Source organism: Takifugu rubripes, chromosome 5 (assembly GCF_901000725.2).
Source record: "Takifugu rubripes chromosome 5, fTakRub1.2, whole genome shotgun sequence".
Classification (NCBI taxonomy): Eukaryota; Metazoa; Chordata; class Actinopteri; order Tetraodontiformes; family Tetraodontidae; genus Takifugu; species Takifugu rubripes.
In genome coordinates this window covers 12618580-12639819 of record NC_042289.1, presented here as the reverse complement: position 1 = coordinate 12639819, position 21240 = coordinate 12618580, and the positions used below count along the sequence as shown (strand labels likewise).

The 21240-nt window shown below is 51.1% G+C and overlaps 4 protein-coding genes across 10 annotated transcripts; 1 reads left to right on the top strand and 3 right to left on the bottom strand.

Annotated features, from left to right (window-relative positions):
* Positions 1-275: 275 nt before the first annotated feature.
* Positions 276-6047, bottom strand: limd2 (LIM domain containing 2). The gene is made up of 4 exons (XM_011604287.2): positions 5830-6047; positions 1408-1452; positions 1001-1137; positions 276-924 (listed from the first exon to the last, which is right to left on the bottom strand). Exons 1-4 carry the CDS (start codon positions 5830-5832, stop codon positions 765-767), a joined length of 345 nt encoding a protein of 114 aa, XP_011602589.1. The 5' UTR covers positions 5833-6047; the 3' UTR covers positions 276-764.
* A 562-nt stretch (positions 6048-6609) lies between these two features.
* Positions 6610-12574, bottom strand: ddx42 (DEAD (Asp-Glu-Ala-Asp) box helicase 42). Its single transcript, XM_003964958.3, has 18 exons — positions 12454-12574; positions 11423-11632; positions 11195-11345; positions 11060-11115; positions 10678-10714; positions 10268-10420; positions 10082-10186; positions 9882-10001; positions 9620-9796; positions 9422-9550; positions 9242-9341; positions 9122-9169; positions 8942-9039; positions 8515-8791; positions 8215-8441; positions 8009-8119; positions 7812-7919; positions 6610-7688 (listed from the first exon to the last, which is right to left on the bottom strand). Exons 1-18 carry the CDS (start codon positions 12507-12509, stop codon positions 7170-7172), a joined length of 2682 nt encoding a protein of 893 aa, XP_003965007.3. The 5' UTR covers positions 12510-12574; the 3' UTR covers positions 6610-7169.
* On the top strand, positions 12527-17682 carry strada (STE20 related adaptor alpha). Of its 7 annotated transcripts, XM_029836085.1 has the most exons (14): positions 12534-12664; positions 13198-13258; positions 13536-13593; positions 14289-14317; positions 15272-15374; positions 15470-15591; positions 15679-15787; positions 15886-16009; positions 16075-16246; positions 16325-16429; positions 16490-16743; positions 16819-16861; positions 16935-17129; positions 17306-17682. In XM_029836085.1, exons 2-13 carry the CDS (start codon positions 13247-13249, stop codon positions 17088-17090), a joined length of 1287 nt encoding a protein of 428 aa, XP_029691945.1. In that variant the 5' UTR covers positions 12534-12664; positions 13198-13246; the 3' UTR covers positions 17091-17129; positions 17306-17682. The 7 variants fall into 7 exon arrangements, with proteins under 7 accessions (XP_011602600.1, XP_029691945.1, XP_029691944.1 ...); XM_029836084.1 differs by having other exon boundaries at positions 16935-17682; XM_003964929.3 differs by lacking the exons at positions 13536-13593; positions 14289-14317 and having other exon boundaries at positions 16935-17682.
* Positions 17683-17689: 7 nt separating this feature from the next.
* Positions 17690-19761, bottom strand: rnf113a (ring finger protein 113A). The gene is made up of 10 exons (XM_003964959.3): positions 19602-19761; positions 19166-19245; positions 18995-19090; positions 18807-18914; positions 18622-18731; positions 18438-18544; positions 18275-18364; positions 18110-18203; positions 17922-18028; positions 17690-17847 (listed from the first exon to the last, which is right to left on the bottom strand). Exons 1-10 carry the CDS (start codon positions 19705-19707, stop codon positions 17780-17782), a joined length of 966 nt encoding a protein of 321 aa, XP_003965008.1. The 5' UTR covers positions 19708-19761; the 3' UTR covers positions 17690-17779.
* Between the last annotated feature and the right edge of the window lie 1479 nt (positions 19762-21240).

Here is a 21240-nt window from a genome sequence, read left to right as displayed (position 1 = left end):
ATTCACAACACAAAATATCAAGTACAGTCAAAAGATAAGGCTTTAAAGACCCAGCCGCCCCCCCCCCCAAGTGCAACCACAAGACTCAAAGTGGTCGACAACGAGGGGGGGGGGGAAATTTAAAATTAAAACAAGACAAACGAGAATCAATGAAGACATAAAACCAGCAGAGGTGAGTTGTTGGTGTGTGCGGTGCTGTTACAGTACTCTGTACCCGGTTTGCTCCTCAAATACATGAAAACTGACAAAGTCAGAACACTAAGGACTGTTTTTTTGGGGGGGGGGTGGTGTGTGTGTTGTGAAACGCAACTAAAACTACGTACGTTTTATTAAAAACTGGGTAGAAACTGACCTGAGTGTACACTCCAGTGCAACACACGGACACTGCACGACCCCTCTGATATGTCTGCCGGAGCGTACGGTTACGTTTTCGACAAAAAGGGTGCAAATTTATAAAAAAAAAAAAAAAACTAAACTAAAAAAAAAAAAAAAGTGACTTTATCGTTCCAGCCCCCGCGCTGGAGAAGTCGTTTGGTCACGATCGAATACCAATTAACAGTAACATTAGGGGGGGAAAAAACCCAGATAACAACAGAATGTAAGTGAAAAAAAATAGATCCCCAAGTATTATTTCAGTAGTTGTGATAACGACGGGTCTGGCTGTGCGTGTATCTGTAGGAGAGCGTGTGGGGGGGGTTTAACGGAGCCCCACAATGTGTGATGTGCTGAGGTGCTGGGAGGAAAAAGAAGCGGGGCCGAGGTCATTAAGCCGTCTTGGTCATGGTGTCCGTCTCCTTGGCGGTCCAGAGCTCTTTGTGCTGCTTGCGTCCGAAGCCCTCGTCGTAGTTGCCCTTGCTCTTGAACAGCTGCTGAAAGTGCGGTTTGCAGTAGAACTCGCCCTGAAGGGCAGCAAAGGAGCCAAGACTGCGGAGAGAGACGGGAATGGGTGACCAAGAGAGCCAGAGGAGGGCGGGCGGGGAGGGGAAGGCGGCTCTCCTACCTGAGTTTGGCGTTACAGTGTTTGCAGCAGAAGCAGTTGGCATGGAAGACCATTTTGTTGGCAACCAATCTCTCCATCGGGTAGACGGTCTTCTGACATGCTGTGCACAGTTCCTTTTGCGTCTTGAAGCTGAAAGACTGAGCACAAATGCAGATTAAACGCGCTTCAGATGGCTGTGACTCTCCCATCTCCGGGGCACCAGCGCTTACGGGAGACGGCCAGCAGAGGGCGCTACAGGGCGCCTGGATTCTATCGCCACAAGTCTGTTTATAATAGAATTCCACGGCCAGTTTAAGCTCAGTCATGAAGGTTCTCCATCATGAAGGTGGAGGGCAACAGTTTTAACCTTCTCCTGAGTCTAAAGGCTCTGTAGAAGCGTGCAGACGGCTGGTGTGAGGCGTAGTTACCTTAGATCGCTGGACCGGCTTCTCGTCAGTGGTGCTCCTGGTGTCCTGTGTGCAGAAACAAAAGCAAACTTTCCATTTAAACAAATCATTTCAATCCCCGTAAAGACAAAAAAAAAGGCTCTCAAAATCAAGAAAGAGGATCCCTCGCGTGTTTTCAGTGGAGTCCGTCTCCTTTTTTCCCCAACCTTTTTCTATGTCATCCATCTGTCTCTGCACCCTCGGGAGAGGATCAGGTGCCTTCTGTCTGGTCATGTGAGCCGAGCTGTGGGACTGAACTCGCTCAGACTCAGCCGCCAGGTTACTCAACGCCAGAACCCGGCGTGTCCGTGACACCTTTTCGGATGCTCTTTGTCTTGGGCCCGGTGTCGTAGCTAATTACAGCTTCGTATAAAACCCACTAAGAAGGTTTATGGGAGGCTGGGCAGAGCTCCGCGGTGCTGAGGGTGTCTGGAGGACTCTGGCGGGTCTCCAGCAGCAACATCAGCAGGGCTAACAGGTAGTCCCACGCATGCTAGCGTTAGTATGCAGGGAAGAAGGGCAGCCCCCGTTGAGCTGGGGGAAAGGTTCTCTGCAGACTCTGCTGAAACCCTCTTATGTAAGGCCCTTTGGCTGGAGATGGAGGAAGTAGTCTGTGTGTGTGCGTGTGTGTGCGTGTGTGTGTGGGGGGGGGGGGGTATCGCAGCTCTGCTAGCGCTGGCTTGCAAAAATGTCCAGCTTCGTAAGCAAGAAATGCTTAAACTTATTAACTTGCAAAAGGAAGTAAGGCTTGATGAGAAGGACGATGGCGCCACAGAATGTCCGTCTGTGGGAGATTTCTTTTAGAGTAAACGACTGGCGAAGGCTCCACATCGTCATCCTCCTCATCATCGGCGTTGCCTCTGACAGCAGGTGGCGCTGCCAGGGCGTGGTCACCCCGATGACCCACGCTTTGGAAATAACTGGCTCATCAACGGCGCGGCCACGCCGCTTCCTGCAGATGCAATCGCACGGCAGAGCTCTTCATCCCCGACTCCTCTTGAGCAACGCTCCCATGCTGATGCTAGCTAGCAGACAAGCGCGCACGCCTCTGAGCAGAAACCACTTCCTGCTGCTGTTTTGCGGCACAAAAGCTGATCTTCCTGCTGTCAAAGGCTTGAAATATTTCACAGCGTGATGCCTAAAATGGAATATTGGCTGGAGTGAGTTGTGTTACCATGTTAGGAGGTGCATTCCAAGCACAAGAACTCAGACAGCCGCGCTCAAGTCCGCGCACACACTTGTGCCACCTTGTGCGTTTTTGCCTTATAAGTACACAAAACTCGACGTTTACCACAAACAGCCTGATTGTAGCAGGAAGTTGTGACACGCCTGACTTCCTCCGTCCTGTCTGACAGAGGTAGTTAAAGACTTATCGGAGTCTCCTCCCAGTCCCAGGCGGCCGACCCCTGTCGGGCCCGTATAAACCAGCCGGGCGGTTTTGAGCTGGGTTCGGATGAGGTGGGAGACGCCGCCGCGGAACAAAGTGCCCAATGTGAGCGCAGAAAGACGGCTCGTGGTGCGGCGGGCCGCTCCAGCCAGCTGGAGCGCCAAGCGGGCCCAACAAAGACCACTTTCACACAAGGGACCATTTCAATGCAACGCAGGTTCGACCCCGACCGCACAGCAACCACCCCCGAACCCGGGGGGGTTGCACACGCGCCCGTGCGTGTGACCTTTTCCCCCTCTCTGAATTCATGTGGAACCCGCGGTTCGATTCGGGTCGGGGTCGGGAGCCAAGGCTTTATTGATCGCATGTATAATGCAGAGCGAAACGGGAGCGAGCCGCCATCTTTCCTCTCCCGGTGATCCGCACCGTCACGTTCCGTCCCAGCAGCGTGTAACCGGATACGGAACCTCTCCCGATCTTGACAAACACTCAGACCGTTACTGCCCCCCCCCCCCCCCCCGCCCCCCCGGGACCGCGTCCACCTTCCACGCAGACAGAGGAGGATCCGAGGATGGCGTTTCCCATTCCGACCCAAAGACGAGACTCGCTTCTTCTGAGGCCCGTTTGGGACAGACCCACAAAGCGCCTCGTCCTTCGGTGGCAGCTGCGGATCAAAGGCTGTGAACCTGGAATTAAACATCTGTCGCCGTGGAAACAGTCTCCGAACGGCCGTCAGATTCCAATAACAAAGCCCATCTTCCGGTCCGGTTCCAGTGCGTTTCAGGGCTAACACGAGCAGGCCGAGGCAGCGATCCAGATGCTGAACAGCTGCAGCGGCAACATCTACGCGCTCCCTCGACCCGTCAATCATAAGTTACAACAGACGCTCGTAGCTCAGGACAAAATGACCATCGGGGACCGCTGGACACGCCGGTACACCCGTGGGAACCTTTAAATCTCCCAGTGCAGATGGGAGTCCGCCACGAGGAGACGGGTCTTTATCAGAGGCTCGTCTCTGTCCGGCGGATGGACCGAACCTGTCCGGTTCTGAAACACTCGTCATTTCTGCAGGTTTTATTGCGGCGTCTCCAAACTACAAACCATCAAAGCGCTCATCCGTGAAGGAAGGTGGTTAAAATATGCGGCCTGTGTTGACTCGATGAGGGGAGATGTTTGTGCTCCCTGCGCCCCACTGACAGCAGAAAGAGCCTGGAGCTCCGGGGCCGCTCAGATGTTATCGTGGACCCAAAAAGAAGGGAATGTTTCACAGAGAAATCCGCCTCCGGGGCAGGAATTTGGGAAAACAAGCCTTGTCCTGCTAAATATGCGCTCCGATACACAACACATTCATAACGTAGACATTTTCTCCAGAACAGTCCTTCAATTATTTCAAATTGACACCTTCAGAGTTGGTGAAACACTCCCAAAGTGCTCCGAACGACGTCTTAACTTTGTAATAACACCGGAATATAAACAGATGGATCGTTTATTACGACCCAAACGGGTGACTTAGGTGTAATTGACAACCCTTAATGCAAAATGGAGGATATTATTAGTGAAAGCACGCAGCTGCAGCTCAGATTATCACAGCTCGTTCGAGCGGACCTGTTTACAGCCTATTTTAATATTCTTCAGCCTGAACTCTCCCCCTCCCAGCATATGGCACTTCTGTCTGTCTGGCCAGAAAATCAGGTTTTTGCGGCATTGTTTGACAAACTAGCATATGGCGCCATTAGTGTGGCTCTGAACGGTCGGATTTTGCCTCGTTTTGACGTTCCTGGAAGGGGCCAAGTCGCGGCGGCGGCCCCTGAAGCCCTGCAGGATGAGTCCCTGAGGCAGAGCCGGGCGTGGGCCCGTCGCCTCAGACGCTGAGCAGTCAGGCCGCGACAGGAAATGAAAATGAGCCCGTGCTTACTTAAGCCTCGCCGCCATATGCCGGGGCTGTGATGACTGTCGGGCTGCTGGGACTGTGCCGTGCCAGGGGTGCGTTCACCAGAGCGCGCAGCGATTTGTCCACCACACAACAGCACCGGCCACAAAGTGGGAGCGAGGGTGGTGCCGGGTTCGACCTCTCGCCCAGTTGGTGTCACGCTCGGGCGATCGTCTAATTCTCCTCGGTTACGGGCACCAAACGGGCACACGGAGTTTTCAGCAACTCAGCAGCTTTCCAGAAACCTTGACCTGATTACTTCGGATAATCCAAAGCAGCTGGAAGCATTTCTGGCCACCAAGTTGCATGAAATGACCGTTAAGGTGAACATTTAGGGGGGGGGGGGGGGCAACAACAATGACAATAGCAAGTCTGCAGCGTGGTTCTTTCTCCACCTGGGGTGAAGGATGGTCCTTAAAATACCAGGAACATCAAAACCTGCCCCCGTCAGAACCGATCCGCCCCAAACCTGCAGGTCTGTCGACACCACAGGCTTTTCTGGATCTTTACTGTCACTGCACATGCTTGCTGTACTTTACGTAACACTGCAGTTTTAGACCCGTATTACACCCTTTATAACAGAGTAACACACTAAAGAAAGAATAAATGAAGGGAAGAAAGGAAAAGCTTCCATGGCTGTAAACTGCTGCTTAAACAAAACCACACTACACCAATGAAAACCACAAAAGTGTTTCCACCGGCGAGACGCGAAAACGTTTCAATTTGTTCCAAATCATATTGCAAGATGTGGAACGGTTCTGTGGGTGTGCAAAGCACCCGGGTATAACCACAATAATTAGCCAGCGGGCTAGCTAATCAGTAAACAGTGGCAGCGGGTCGTTATTAGCATCGGCGGCGGAGGGTGTTCAAATCCCCGTGATATTTGAGACCGACCCAAGCCGCCTCCACCTATCCGATGGATCTCCACCCGACCCGGGCTGTGGCTCTGCACCGGCGCCGGGCTCGGGTTCGGCTAAGCCCGCAGCCCCAGACATCATCACCTCACCTCCCCTCACAAAAAGGAGCAGCGAGGCGGCGGAGGGAGCCCGCAGGCGCACACGGGCATCAAAAACAAACGCACACTCACCATCTGCGCTTGTCGTCTACGGCACACGGGCTTGAAAGCGCACTTGACTCGGCTGCTGGAGGAAGATCTCCGCCCTCTCACTCGCGTCTACGGGAGGCTTTGTTGTGGACGCTGGCCCCGGTGCCGGTGAGTCTCTCCCCGCCGCTTCGCTGCTCGCCCGTTTTCAACCGAACCTTTCTTTTTTCTCTCCCGACAGGAGCTCGCGCGCTATTGGCTGCCCGGCTGCTCCTGGTGTGTTCAGGGACCGTCGGACAAACCAGCCACCGAGGCGCTGCAGCGCAAAGGCTGCCGGACTTTAGTTCAACAATTTTCTTGTTTTTTTTTTACCGTTTTTGAGGGCACTGACGAGACAATGTCGCTATTGTTTGCCATCTTGTAAATTATTTCATTTGTAGATACTGTGGGTAGTATTTAGGGTTCCTCTGTGACTGTGTCATCGAGGACAACTCGACACTTTTATATTTTTGCGTTATTTTGGTGCTGGAGGTGCAACTGCGAAGTGTCAATTTGCGCTAAATTGCAGCAGTTACCCCCCCAAATGTAAACATATAGGAAGGCTGAATGATCATCGAAAGGATGTAGATTGTAATTGTGATATTCAGTGGGTGGTTGCTGCCCTCCTGTGGTCACACTGGAGAACAGTTTGTTCACAGTTTGTCTTTTACGCCACAATTAACGTTTTAAGTGTGAATAATTTGTCCAGATGAAGCAGCCCAAGGTGATACACAGATATTTTTAGTGTGTAATGCGCCGCAGTTCTCTGTAGTAAGCAGACATTGATGCCAAATGAAGTCTGTTTAATCAAAACATAACATCTCCTAGGGATAAATGCTCAGATTTCTCCTTGTACAAATACATTTGCTTCAAAACAACATTTCAAAAGCGTAACGAGACTAAATGCCAATCAAAGGCACTTTGACTAAAAACCGCAATACGAGACACAAACAGCTATCCGAAGTTCTTGAATTAAATGCGACAACCATCACGCGGGGCCTTGAGAAGTGAGATAATCCTAAAAGTGAGCTGTGGAGAGCATGTAAATGCACACACGCTTGGCAAACATACAAATAAAGCGACAGGTTTGCAAACACAAGAGTTTCAGGCCCTCGAATGAAGCAGGGTTACAGCTGTAATGGCCGAACAAACTGCCTTAGAAACAGTCCCGATGGGGTATGTACAGCGGCGCTCTCTGACCTGTCGCACGCAGTCCTGACAGAAGGTCCGGGCCGTCCGGGCAGGAGGCTCGGTCTAATTTCTCAGTCCTGTTCTGTCAGCCTCTGGCGTGACCTGCTATCCTAACAGAACTGCGGGGCGCAGACGTCACCCTCCTGGCGAGTTTCTTAGTTGTCCCACCTGCTCTTTCTACGCTTCGGTGGTTCTGGGACAGCGAAGCTATCATCTCTATCCCCCCCATCCCTCTCACTCTTCCGGTCATCCCTGTCCCTTCTTCCATCCCCGTTCCGGCTGTCGCTGTGGCGGCTGCTGCTGTGGCGGTCCCGGTCGCTGTGGCGCTCCCGCTCCCTGTCCCCGTGGCGCTCCCTGTCCCCGTGGTGATCATCTCTGCTGTGTCTGTCACTCCTGTCGCTGTGCTGGTGGTGATGACCGTCGCCGTGGCGCCCCCGGTCCTCCGCGTGCGAGCTGTGCTGCGGGCCGCTCGGACCGCTGGGCACCGAGCTCAGAGAACCAGCGCTGGTGAAGCCCAGCATGGTGATACCCTGGCCCCGAACGGAACCGCCGGGGGGCTCTGTCGGCACAGAGCTCAGGCTGCCGGCGCTGGTCCAGCCAGATGTGCTGTTGGTCTTCATGCTGAGCTTCGGAGGGTAACCGGACGCAGCCACAAAGCTGCTCTTATACTGAGCCTAAAAAACAGCCACCAAGACGTTCTGAATGAACACAATCACCTTTACAGCTCAAATCCTCTAGACACCTTAAAGATGTCTCTGAACGCCTGAACAGAACAGCGAAAACAGAGAGAGTTCTACCTGGAAAGCTTGTCTCATGGCGTTCACACGTTCCCCCAGAGCCCCGGTGGTTGGTTTGCTGTAGCTCTCATAGCTGGAGGGCAAAAAGCCGCTGCTGCTGCTGCGTTCCTGCACAAAAAACCCAAATTTACAGGGTTAATCTGGGGTTCAAGGTCGTCGATTTGGGACATTTGTAACACACTAAAGTGACAACTCACAGAACTTTCAGCCCCCAGACCAGGTCTTTCTTTGTAACCAAGACCACCTCCACCAATATGCAGCCTCTTCCCTTTCCCAGCCTTAAATCGAGATTTCCTGAACCAGGGATTCTGGGGAAAAAACAAAGAACGTGAAGCTCTCGAACCCTTGAAGCTCCTAGAACCAGCACGTTCACTCGACAGGCGCGATTCTCCGCCGTTCTCACCTGCATGGCTAAATCCATCAGCTCCTTGGAGACCGCTTGGTTAGCTCCCTCTAGATTTCTCACAAGGTCGCCGGCGAACGTGGAGTCCTTATTTGTGAGGAGCGTGTAAGCCACGCCCTTCTCACCGGCGCGACCCGTTCGCCCAATCCGGTGGGTATGCGTGTCGATGTCGCGTGCAACATCGTAGTTGATGACGGTGCGGATGGATGGGATGTCCAGACCACGAGCTGAAAAAGAACCGAAACGATAAGCGAGAGCAAGCCGAGAGATGGAACTCGGCAAGTTCCGTTTTCTACGCACCAGCTACGTCTGTGGCCACCAGAACCGGCATGTTGTTCTTCTTGAAGTCGCTGATGACCTTGTTCCTCTCGCTCTGGTCCATGTCTCCGTGCAGGAGGCCCAGGCTGTAACCTTCCTGGGTCAGGTTAGCGGCCAGTTCTTCCGAGTTTGTCTTCTTGGTGACGAAAATCAGGACCGATCCGGAGGAGGTGAACTCGACCAGCCGGCGGGTCAGCCACGACCATTTGTCCGAACCGCTGAGCAGCATCTCCACCACCTGGGTCACGTCTTCGTTGGCCTGATCAAAGAAGTGTCAAAAACACCTGAAACACGCATTCAGTCCTGCAAGCGTCAACATATTTCAGAAACTTCTCTCAATTTAGTGAAGCTCTCACCAGATTTGTGTACGGTTTCAGCTAACATGTCACACACACAGATACACACACACCTCGCCAATGTCGCCCTGCACCACACGAATAGGATCCACCAATATGTCCCTGGCCAGCCTCTCAATCTTCTTCCGGAAAGTAGCGCTGAACAAAAGGGCTGCCGGGAGGAAAAAAAAGAATTGTCTTAAAATGTTTTATTTTGTGTCACCAACAACAACGAACCGACGCTGCACGCTTACTCTGTCTGTCAGGACGGACGTGGCTGGCGATGGATCGGACCTGATACTCTGAAACACAAATCAGAAATGAGCGCCGGTCTCGAGACGAGCTCGGCTGAAGCACCGGCGGCGCCTACGCACCGAAGCCCATGTCGAACATGCGGTCGGCTTCGTCAAACACCAGGTAGGTCACCCTCTGCAGGGACGTGGCCTTCTTCTTAACGTGGTCGATCAGGCGGCCCTTCATAGCACACAAACAGGAAATGCTCAATCTGGCTCAATCCTGAAAGGCTGGCCGACGCTGGGAGGCACGGCTCTCACCGGGGTGCACACCACAATCTCGGCTCCCTCCTGCAGAGCTTTGGCCTGCTCCCACATGCTGCCTCCTCCGTACACAGCCACAGACCGCAGCGAGTAGGCTTTTCCAAAGCGCTTGCACTCCGCGTGGATCTGGCGAGTATTTCATGTGCATTAGCGGATCCACAGCTCCATGCTAAACAATGTCATTCTCATTCTTACTTGCTGACAAAGCTCCCTGGTGGGACACACAATGACGGCGATGGGCCCTTCTCCTGCCTCCAGCTCCTTCTGATCCATGATGTGGACCAGCATCGGCCAAATAAAGGCTGCCGTTTTACCGCTGCCGGTCTTGGCTATTCCAATCATGTCACGCCCAGACAGAGCAATGGGAACGCCCTGAGACATGCGTCAACCAAAGGTCAGATTGCAAAGTGAAGCGGTTAAAAATGAATGATTTGGGCCCGAGGAACCGACGGAGTACCTGACACTGGATGGGCGTGGGCTGGGTGTACTCGGACTTGCGGATTTGGTGCATGAGCTGTTCATCAAAACCAAAGTGGGCAAAACTTGTAGAAGGCTTCGGAGGAGCAGCGCCAGAAACCTAAAACAGGGAGAGGAGCAGAAGTGTTTACCGGCACCCGATCGGAGTCCACGCGTCCGTGCTGCTGCCTGAGTTCTTACCCTCAAGTTCAACTTCTGTCTCAACTCAACCACTTGAGTTCCGTTCAAGCTGCTCAGCTCCTCGTGCTCGTTGTAGAAGTTTTTCTCAAAGGGCGGGTAATCGATCTGGAGAAACAACCGTTCCAGCAAAAATAAGAACCAGGGTTGAGGCAGGACTTTAAAAAATGCCTCCTCCTTTCACAGCACCTCAGAGTGATCGATGGGGGGAAGCGGCAGGATGATCTTCTTGGTGGTGGAAGGGATCGGGTTCCCGTCACTGTCATAATCGATGTTGTCCTCCTCCTCCTCTAGCGTCAGCCCAGCTGTAGGATTCTCTGCCATGTAGCGGAAGTAGGCTTCCTGCAGAGAGCACAGTCGATGCCGATGAAACACTGCCGAGGGCGGCATGCTCGTCACGCAGAAGCAGCTCGGCTATAGAACCGAAACATTCCACGCGTGGTAGCACAACATGAGTAAGGAACAAGTCCCGAAACCAACCTTCGTGGATAGATTCAGGAAAAGAGATTAAAAGATCAGAGAGATTGCTGGAATGTTTGAGCAGGACACCTCTCTAACCAATGATGTGTTTGGTGAAAAACTTTGGATGGCTCACTCACTTGTTCATCTTCTTCTTCAATGTCATCACGAATACCCCTGCAATGACAAGCGGAGAAAAAAAAAACTTCCCTGCAACTTGTTCACACACCCAAGACAACCCACACCCCACTATGGCTAAGGTCACCATGGTGACGGGATTCGACCCGTCTGGCCAGAAGGAAAACTAATGGCTTCGCTTACTTTAGTGCCAATTATTGGAGAAACATAAGACATGATGTCCTCGTTACATTTTCTTATTAATTGGCAGGTAATACATGTTAAAGTGGAAATTTGGAAAGAAGCAAATACAAATCACCAGTATGATGATCCAAAATTGGGCCTAAACACAAAGGGACAGAGGATGTAACTAAAACCACTCAAAGGAAAAGATTTAAGTCTTACTTGGCTGACTTTTTCTCCTTTTCCTCCAGTTTCCTCATGTCTTTGGCTGCTTGGTTCTGGGTGTGGGGGGGTGATAATGAATTAGGAAAACAGGAGATGAAGTGGAATTACAATATTTGTTCATTCTGTCCCCACCTCAACCTCTGCCATGAAAGCGTCCAACGGGTCGTCCTCACTGTCTGAACCACCGCCAGCCTTCATCTGCTGCCGCGTGGGAGAGTTCTCAGCAGGGATGTACGGCAAATCCACGTTGCTGCTCGACTCCTCTTCATCATCTTCAAAGTAGCTTGAGGAAAATAAGACAGATGAAGTTTTATAATGAGGAAGCATCAGAAGCAGAGCTCTGCAGGACGTAAAACTCACGCGTTTTCCTCATCAAAATTTGCTCTTTTGGATCCGATTTTGTAGAATGATGGGAGCTGCTGATTTTTCCCACTTGATCCTGGGGGGACAAATGATGTGTGAGAACTCTGAGGCGATTGTGGCTCTTCTTTTTTCCCCGCAAGGGAAAATCCTCCAAACCCAAACCCTCGCTTCACACCCGGACCACCTTTGTTCCAGTTCATGGCTGATCTGTGGGAACAGGAGAAGAAACAGTCCTTTTAACACCTCCTTATAAGACAGCATAAAGACAGTTTCCCAGCAGTCCTTGATTATTCTCTTCAAACAGAAAACCTGATTTATTTTACAAATTTGGCTGTAAACATGTGTTGTACTGTAATGTGAAAGTGATCCATTTGGATTTGGCTCTTTTCAGAAGGACTGGCAAAATGGGAGACACATCACGTTTTCAGCTCAGGTCACACACACACGCACACGCACACACACAGTAAGACGCCAATTCACTGTCTATTTGTGTCACAGAACCACATAATCTCAGACTCTTCTTAGCCTCATTTTACACCAGATTCTTAATGGCAGTTTTGTTGAGGGACACGTTTTGAGAGGATAGATTAGAAACTAATTTCAACAACCTCTGGATGGGATTCAAATGGAAGAAACACTCGTAGTTCATATATAATGCAACTGTTAGCTGCAAAAGTTAGCCATGCCCTTAGAATTATGTTAGCTATGCCGCGAAGAGTCGCACTTAAAAGGCGAATTCAATCGTGTACAGACAAAATAAAAACGTGCACGAACCAGCTGCAACCGACTGTATCCTATAAGCTGCCTAAAGCTTTAAAAATGTATGGTAATATAAGATGTACGTTTCGTTAGCGTTAGCATTAGCTCAAGGCCGCAAAATAATGGGGGGCGTGCGCAAACGTGGAGAAAATACCATTGTTGTCGTTTGCTGGGGGTATAGCAAACATCCACAAACAGTATTCAATTATTGTATAGATCAAATGCATACATCAATGATCGGGTACTGATCGTGAACCAGCAGTACTTGCCTGTTTGTAATAGCAGAAAAACCTCCTGTATTTTCGGTCGCTGACTCTGACGTCATCAGGGCGCGCAGCGTTTCTCCGGGTGTGTCGTCATTGCTGCGTGACGCGCCCAAAGCCTGCTGGAAGGAGCTGCCAGAAACATCGGATGGACAGGATGGAGTGCTAAATAAGTTGTCCGGACATTCAGTGCACTGTCTCTCTGGTCTTTCTGTAGGTGAGTCGCCTAAAATGAAACTGCACATTGGTGGTGGAAAATGTCTAAATAAAGGAGCAGTTAACGGTCATTTACTAGCCTCCGTCCCTGCTCGTGGTTAAGATTAGCGTTCCATTAGCTATATAAGAGGAATCTGGTAGACCTGAGAGTTCGTCTGTTTAGTTTTATTGATTGGGAGTGTCGTCGGAGGACAATCCGACACTGTTTCCATTATGAGCTCACAGGGCTAGAATGTTGATTGGTCCATGCCATTAAAACATGGAAATTATCCAACCTCTGTGACGTCACAGGTGCGCCTAACCCTAAATAACATAGAATAGACGTCGCGAAATGCATTTCTGTCTAAATAGATGGCGCATTTTTCATCAAATCAATTCAGGGATGTGAGTTTTTTAAAGCTAAAACGACTACAGATCAGCGCTCCAACGAAGTTGTTATAAATGTGCTCAAACTGCAGCCAAAGTTGCGCTGTTTGCGTGCGCTGCGTGTTTTAGCTGCAGATCAGGAGATTGATTTTTGACTTGTCTTCACAGGTCGGGGTGTTTTTACAGCATTAACACTGTAATACCCAAAAGAGGAGCCATGTCTTTTCTTGTAAGTGTTGGGTAACTCTTGTGTTTACACAACCAGCCAGGCAGTCTAGTTTTACTCCTATGTTTGGTTTAAGCATTTCATGATTAAATAATGATCTACAGCTAATATTTAGCATGTTCTGATAGATTCCAGTTAGCTTTTTATGACAGAGAAGATGTCTTGCATGACACAAAACAGGCTGGCTTTAAACACTGTTTCATGTTGTCTGAATACTTATTCTGGCTTGCACTTTCTCTCTTTTCTCCATGGCTGTCCATTTACTTTCTGTGTCTGTCAGCGTTGGGTATCTGAGAAATTGAGTGTGGAGAGTCTGCGAGATTTGGAGTTATTTGGAGGTGAGGCCCAAAGGGAGCTGAGTGACAGTAAAATGGTTTAACATTGCCACCACACGTGTGCTCGCACAGCCGCGGCTTGAACCAAAGGAAAACTACGTTAGATATGACGCGTTGTTGGTTGGTTGTGTTGAGCTCAGCAGAAATTTCCAAAGCAGCTTCATTTTGCTCCTGCTAAACACAAAACGGTCGCCCCAGATATAATTACAGCTTCAATTAGTCTGGTAGTGCTAACGGAGGATCAGCTCGCCGTCTTCTGAGGGCTACTTTTATTTTAGCTCCCTGTCATAACTCTGACTGCACTCATTTACAATATGAGTGACAGACTCATTACATACGGAGCATATTAAAGAACATTCCCGTGGTGGATTCAGTGTTAGCTGTTTAGGTTTTGCAGGGCAGCGGGAGGGTCATCGCTCCATGTTTGTTCCATTATTTCATTTCTTTCTGACTGTTCCCATTTGGACACATAATGTCTTGGAAGACGCTGGACATATGAGCCACTTTTACCACTTAAACTATGGTCCATCTGCACTGTTGTTAGTAACGGTGTAACCAGCAGCGATCGCCTGTCACATCCCAAGTCCTCCTGCTGACTCCCACTTCCTGGTTGGAGAGCCGTTCTAAACCCAGGTCCTTCTCCTGTTTTGTGTGTGTGTACATGTGTTTTTGTCATTGATGTGGTTTTTCTACCCCAGAGCAAGCTCAGGGACTCTCTCACAGGAACGTAAGTGTGGTACAGTCGCTGCATTACCATCCCCCCACTCACCTTTTTGTGTTTGTGCGTGCACGAGACCAGAGAGAGATGTAGCGCACAACCCCTCCAGGCTTTGCACATTTGCGTATGCATGAGTGTGTCGGTCATCTGCTCATCGCTGAGAGGAACTCCCCGCACCGGAGACGAGGTCACGGTGGAGAATTTCCCCCTGAACGCCAACGAATCGTGAAAGTTCTCACTGGTTTTGGGTTTTGCCGTCACCTCGCTGAGGACCTGTTGTGTTGCCGACAGCCCGGCGGCAACTATTGATTCGACGACTTCGGATTCTGATCGCACATGTTCCTCTGTGATCAGAACCTCCTGAACACGTTTCCCTCAGCAGGCGGCTGCTGTGTGCATGTCCGAGCACGCTAACAATGGCGTCTCCGTCCGAGTCGAGTCCGCGCTAGCGCTCACGCCGTCCGTTTACAAGACCCGACGGCAATGAACGCATCTTTATGGATGTGTAGTTCTGCTATTCCCATTCCCACTGTGCAGCTTCACTCCCGTCACCATGGAAACATCCAAATGGTTTTAACAGCCTGTTCCCATCTTCCTCCTCAGCTCGCTGTTGCAAGTTTTATCAACTTGCGTCGCGTGAAAAGCAATAAACCGACGGCTTCCAGGAGTCGACACGACCACCAGTCACTCAGCGATGCACAAATAATCGTTTTTAAACTCCTTTTGTCGACACGGGCTCTGCCGTGTGTTGCCGGCCACAGTTTGGAGCTCCACTTCCTGTGATTTGCTCGTTGGCGCGTGCCAGGGCTTTGCTAACATCACCCGCTGGCTCACCTGCCCTGCACTGTAGTGATCTTTTAACAGACGTCCTCACGGCTGCCTTGGGGTGGAAGTGACTCACCAGCTCTTTGGACGCACCGTTGGACCCGTCTGAGCTCGGTTCTGCTTTCTACCCACTTCCAGGCCCATGACGATAGCCAGGAGAGTCTGACCTCCCTCCCCAGACGGGACACCATGGGCAGCTACCTCCCTGACAGCAGCTCCTATGAGCTCCTCGCAGTTATTGGTAGGTCACTGAAGACACACCAGGGAAACCCAGAAAGACCCCAGAAAGACCCCCGCAGGCGCGTTAATCTCGCTGGTGTCCCATCTGTGTTTTAGGCCGAGGCTTGGACGAGCTGATGACGGTGAACATGGCTCGATACCGACCCTCCGGGGAGCACGTCGCCATCCGACGGATCGACCTGGAGTTCTGCACCAACGACATGGTGAACTTCCTTCAGGTCTGCATCCTCGCCGTTACCCGCCCCGCCCTTCCTTCCACTCCCCATCCCCGGTGGTGTGTAATGAGCATTTTCCCTCCCCACCAGGGTGAACTTCACGTGTCAAAGTTGTTCCACCATCCCAGTATTTTACCCTACAAGAGCGTCTTCATAGCTGAAAACGAGCTGTGGGTCATCACGCCCTTCATGGCGTATGGTGAGGAAACAAGATGCCGTCTCTGACGCTACGTCCTGCGGCGCGCTAACGTTTAGCACAGCCCAGGTTTCATCCTCACCTGTTTGATGGTTTTCCAGGGTCGGCCAGAGATTTAATCTGCACTCATTTCTCCGATGGGATGAACGAGTTGACCATTGCCTATATTTTACTGGGCATGCTCAAAGCGCTGGAATACATCCACCACATGGGATACGTGCACCGGTAGGGAAAATCTCTGCCGTGATGGCGTCAGTGCTTCCACTGTTACTAACGGCTGCGCTCTGTAGGAGCGTGAAGGCGAGCCACGTGTTGATCGCCGCCGACGGGCAGGTCTGCATGTCGGGCCTGCGGAGCATCTTCAGCCTGATCCGCCATGGACAGAGGGCCCGGGTCGTCCACGACTTCCCCCAGTACAGCGTGAAGGTGCTGCCGTGGCTCAGCCCGGAGGTGCTGCAGCAGGTATCCCTCCGCCGCCGCCGCCGCCGCCATCGGTCAGGAATGGCGTTTGGAAGAAATCTCAAATGTTTCTCCTCTCAGAACCTCCAGGGTTATGATTCCCGGTCGGATATTTACAGCCTCGGGATCACAGCCTGTGAACTGGCCAACGGGCACGTGCCCTTCAAGGACATGCCGGCGACACAGGTGAGGACGCGACGAGTCTCTTCGGACGCCGCGTTGGGTTAAACGCTCCTCCTCTTCCAGATGTTGCTGGAGAAGCTCAACGGGACGGTGCCGTGCCTGCTGGACACCACCACCATCCCCCCGGAGGAACTGGCGCTGAAGCCGTCTCGCTCCGGAGCCGATTCCGGGATCTGCGAGGGCCCCGGAGCCGGCGGCGTTCGCCACTCCAATGGAGAGCCCTCCTCCGCCTCCTCGGGGCATCCGTACAACCGCACATTTTCCCCCCATTTCCACGCCTTTGTCGAGCTTTGTCTTCAGCGAGACCCAGAAAAGAGGTGAATGTGGTTCCAGTCGTACAGCGGCAGCCATGTCGGGATGACTGAAATCTCCTTTATCTTTTTCACCTCCAGACCTTCGGCCGCCACCCTCGCGGGACACCCCTTCTTCAAACAGGTGCGTGACGTCGCTCGAACAGCGTTGAAACACGAACGCGCGATTGTCCGGTAAAAGAAACGTTTCCTCTCAGATCAAACGCCGGCCGTCGGAGGCGCTGCCCGAGCTGCTGCTCCCCGTCTCGCCCATCACCTGCTCGGGGAACTCGCAGCCGCAGTACTCGCCGTCGGGGGTGGCCAGTTTGGAGTCGGGCCTCAGCCACCTGGAGGTGGACGACTGGGACTTCTGACAGAGGAGGAGTCGACGGGAAAACCCTCGGAACATTAACGTCCGTTTGTATATAACACACATCAGAAGAGCTGATGATTGGAGAAGCCAGCAGCCATCTCGCCTTGTTCCGGTGTCTCTCGCACGCTTCTGTTCACTCGATATGCACAGACGTGTGCACTGACAGCCTCTCCCTCTGTTCACACACACACACACACACACCTAACGATTGTACAGGTGATGAGCCGCCTCACAGGAGAAGACTAAACCCCTGGGATGGACACCCGGACTCCGGACTCACGCTCTACCTCTGCTTGAACTTGGCGGACCTGCTCGGTCAGAACAGCACAAATGTCGGACACCCGTCGTTCCGGCGCTCGGCTTCTCGAGGGTCGACAAATCTCCCCACCTGTTACAGTAAGCTCCCTCACACGCTCCTCTGGCCGCGGCTCAGCGCGACGTCGGGCTCCTTTAACCTTCCGAGGACGGAGGGGAACGAAGCCTAATGTGGGTGTGATGCTCCTCATGTCAAATGTGAATGTTGCATTGGTGCTGGTTTTGTCTGCTTGTACATTTGAAGTTTATGAAGATGAAAACTGTTGCAAAAAAAACTACCAAACCTTGTTTTGCTTGTTTTTACTCCGCGGTACCACACAGGAAAGCTGCTATCTTAGAAAAAAAGGGAGTTTTTATTGCTTATTTACAGCACGTTCAGTCGGAGGTCTCATCTGGAGGCTGCTCTGTGGCGTCTTTGCGTTTCTCCATCTTGGCGATCAACTCTGGAAGAATAAAAAAAGACGGGGTGAAGCCGCAGCTTCTGATGGTTCCTCCTTTAGGACCACGGTCCACCGACCTTTGGCGGGGTTGAAGACGCCGTTGGTTTGAGTGTTGCAGACGTAGCAGCGTTTGGATTTGCGGTAATGCTGGAGAGCGCAGACCTCACAGAAGTAATGCTTGCACCTGAAACGGGTAAGAACAGCAGAACCTGTAAGGCGGCGACCAGCGGGGACGGCGCCGATGCTGCAGCCCAGACCCTTTTACTTTGTCACGATGGGATTTTTGAAGGACTCCTTGCAGATGAAGCACTTGAAGGGCAGATCCTCCTCGTCACTGCTCACCTCGTAGTTCTCGTCATCTGAATAAAGCAGAGCGCTGTTCAGCAAACGCAGCCACGCGGAACGAGGAAGCTGCCGTGCTGGAACTCACTGCCGGCTCCATATCTGCCCTCCTCCAGCTCCCTCTCTATCTGCCAGCCGTGCTTGTAGTCCGATCTGTCGTGGAGGAACTTGCAGCTGTCTGAAGACGGGACAGGACGGTGACGGGTCGGTGAAGATATTTCACACACGCTGGATATTTTGAAGACACCCACCTCCAAAACCACAGAACCCCGTCTCCTTATAATCTTTGCAGATATCTGGCTGATAGTCCCACCTGACTGTGGCTCGGAGGTGCTCGGGGGCCCGGATCGGCCCTTTCCTGTGTCAAACGTTTGGGCTCACGTCAGCGACCAGGGTCTAGAAAGCGGGCGACGTGCGTTTAGAGCTCTTCCTCACCTGACCATCCCGGAGGAGGCGTTGCCCATGGTCGTGTCTTTCGGCTTGATGAACTTGACGTAGTTGTTGATGCCGCGATAGATTTTATCGTCGTCTTTTCCTGTCCGCTCCTGTTGAAGGGGGAGAGTTCATCAGTAAACCGGTCTCATCTCCAGGAGGGTTCCAACATCTTTTTAGTGTCCCACCTCTTGGATTTTCTGACTCCTCTCAAAGATGGCCTGAGCATCGTTGTCCCTCTCTGTGTCCAGCTGGTACGTAGCCGTCGCACCCATGTCATCTGGTCCCACCGGTTTCTTTTAGGAGCAATAAAAAGGACAACAAATCGGGGTTTTAACGGATTCATTCATCTATGCTTTTTAAAAAGTCAACTTACGGCTGAACGTGTGGATTTGTAGGCGACCGTGATCTTGTCCTCCTTCTCCTCTTCACTGTCACTGGAAGAGACGGCTTTTTTCTCCACCTTCTTGGTCTGAACAGAACAAGATGGAGACTGATCTCAGACTGGAGCCGACCTTGGGATCACATGGTTCCGAGCTTATGTTACCTTTTGAATCATGGGGTTGACTTTTGCGCCTTTATTCTCTCTCCTGACCACTGATGTCGGGTTTTCATCACTGCTGCCATCTGAAGACATAACAGGTAGTTTCTGTTTCACATCTTCATGGTTAGGTCCCCCAGAATCGTGCGTGTGTGTGTGCACGTAGGGCTCCGGACCCCTTCAAAGCGAACCGGTGTTTTGGATGCAGGAGGGAGCGACACCGTTTAAACGACAATGTTGAATCCACAAAAGTGGACGTGGTAGTTTATCTTGGTCATAAATGCGACACTTTGATCATAAGTGATGAATGTAGCTTCAGTGTGCAGAAAATAAGGGCATTTTTACCTGAACCTAGCACTATGCTAAGATTGTTTTTGTTTCGACAACTGAATGCCGCTCACAAAGCAGCAGAAACCTCCATAAATGTGTTATAAAATCCCACCTTTATCACTGTCGCTCGCTTTTCTTTTGCGACCTGCAAATTTCTTCGTAGATTTCTTAAATAAAAACGCACAAGAGTTCTCGTCCGAAGCTTTCGAGTCCGCCATTGCAACCGTCCTGCAGTCAAGCTACCGGAAGTCACAAGCGGAAGTTAATCGGTTCCGGAAATATGACCGAGATGACATCACAATAAAAGCTTTGAGAGGAGAGAAGAGACAAGAAACTAGAGATGTTCGAACAAAGACGATTTATTGCCAGCTTGACTGTTGACAACCATTAAGGAGTGTTTGTTGAATCTACATCTGCACAGTGCAATGCGGAGGGGGGTTGACAGGGGTTTTAGGGGGTACCTGTTCTGATGGAAAGAGCTGAGCCACAGTACTTACCCAGATTTAGTGTCTGAAAACATTAAATAAATAGCTAAAACGAGTTTCTTCAACCAAGATGGCTCAGCCCTCCTGAGTGAGAGAAGCTTAAACTTCAGGGTTGCTCTAGTCTGATACAAATGGACCATGACAGCTCATAATCACTCTCCATTGGTCCTGCAGCAAAGATGTGGCCTGTGGCATCATGAGTGCACAAACTGCACCTCCGAGCCACAGTCAGGTGGGACTATCAGCCAGATACCTGCAAAGATTATAAGGAGACGGGGGTCTGTGGTTTTGGAGGTGGGTGTCTTCAAAATATCCAGCGTGCGTGAAATATCATCTTCACCGACCCGTCACCGTCCTGTCCCGTCTTCAGACAGCTGCAAGTTCCTCCACGACAGATCGGACTACAAGCACGGCTGGCAGATAGAGAGGGAGCTGGAGGAGGGCAGATATGGAGCCGCCAGTGAGTTCCAGCACGGCAGCTTCCTCGTTCCCATTAGTGTCCTCTGTCACACGTCCCAGTCGTCCAGGTGGCTGAGACCCGGTTGTCAGGTCCTTATGGTGAGCGGAGATGAGCCTCTTTCTGGGGTTTCGTTTAAGACAAAGACGTGAAAGTGTGGAGAAAATCTGGTTAAAAGGAGGAGCAACCTTAATCAATACAATAAAGTCATTAAACATATCAGCGTTTCTACATTTCGCCCCTTTTCGTGAAGTTTCAGGACTCCCACTGGACCCTCTTCTCATTCTGAGAAAAGCTTTTATCCGAATACACAATTGTTTGAAATGACAAAATTGTTTTACAATTGTTTTGTCTGTTCTGACAAATTGCATTGTTTAAAAATTATTTTCCAATTTTATTTATATTCGTATCACAATCGTGTCACATTGCTCCGTGTCACGAATTTGCTGTACATACTGTAAATTATAATAATTCATAAAATGTGCGCTGCGCTGTGACGTCATCTTCCAAGACAGGCCTCCCTACTTCCGGGAGCCACAGCGCCCCCCTGCGGCCCGGAGAATGCGAGTCAATTCGTTTAGGGGAAACAGAAACAGAGGACGTTAAAGTCTTTTTATGTTGGAATATTTAGTGACTTTAAATAAGAGTCAGGACGCGTCGCAGGGATCGAAATCTCCATTGTTCTGTGTTTATTCGGGTTCTGTTATGGCCATGTCGTTTTTAAACTACGTCACTGGGTTATGGATGTCATCTAATCATCCTGTAATGTTTCATATCGTATTAATAAAATTCCTTTTTTTCTGTATTAT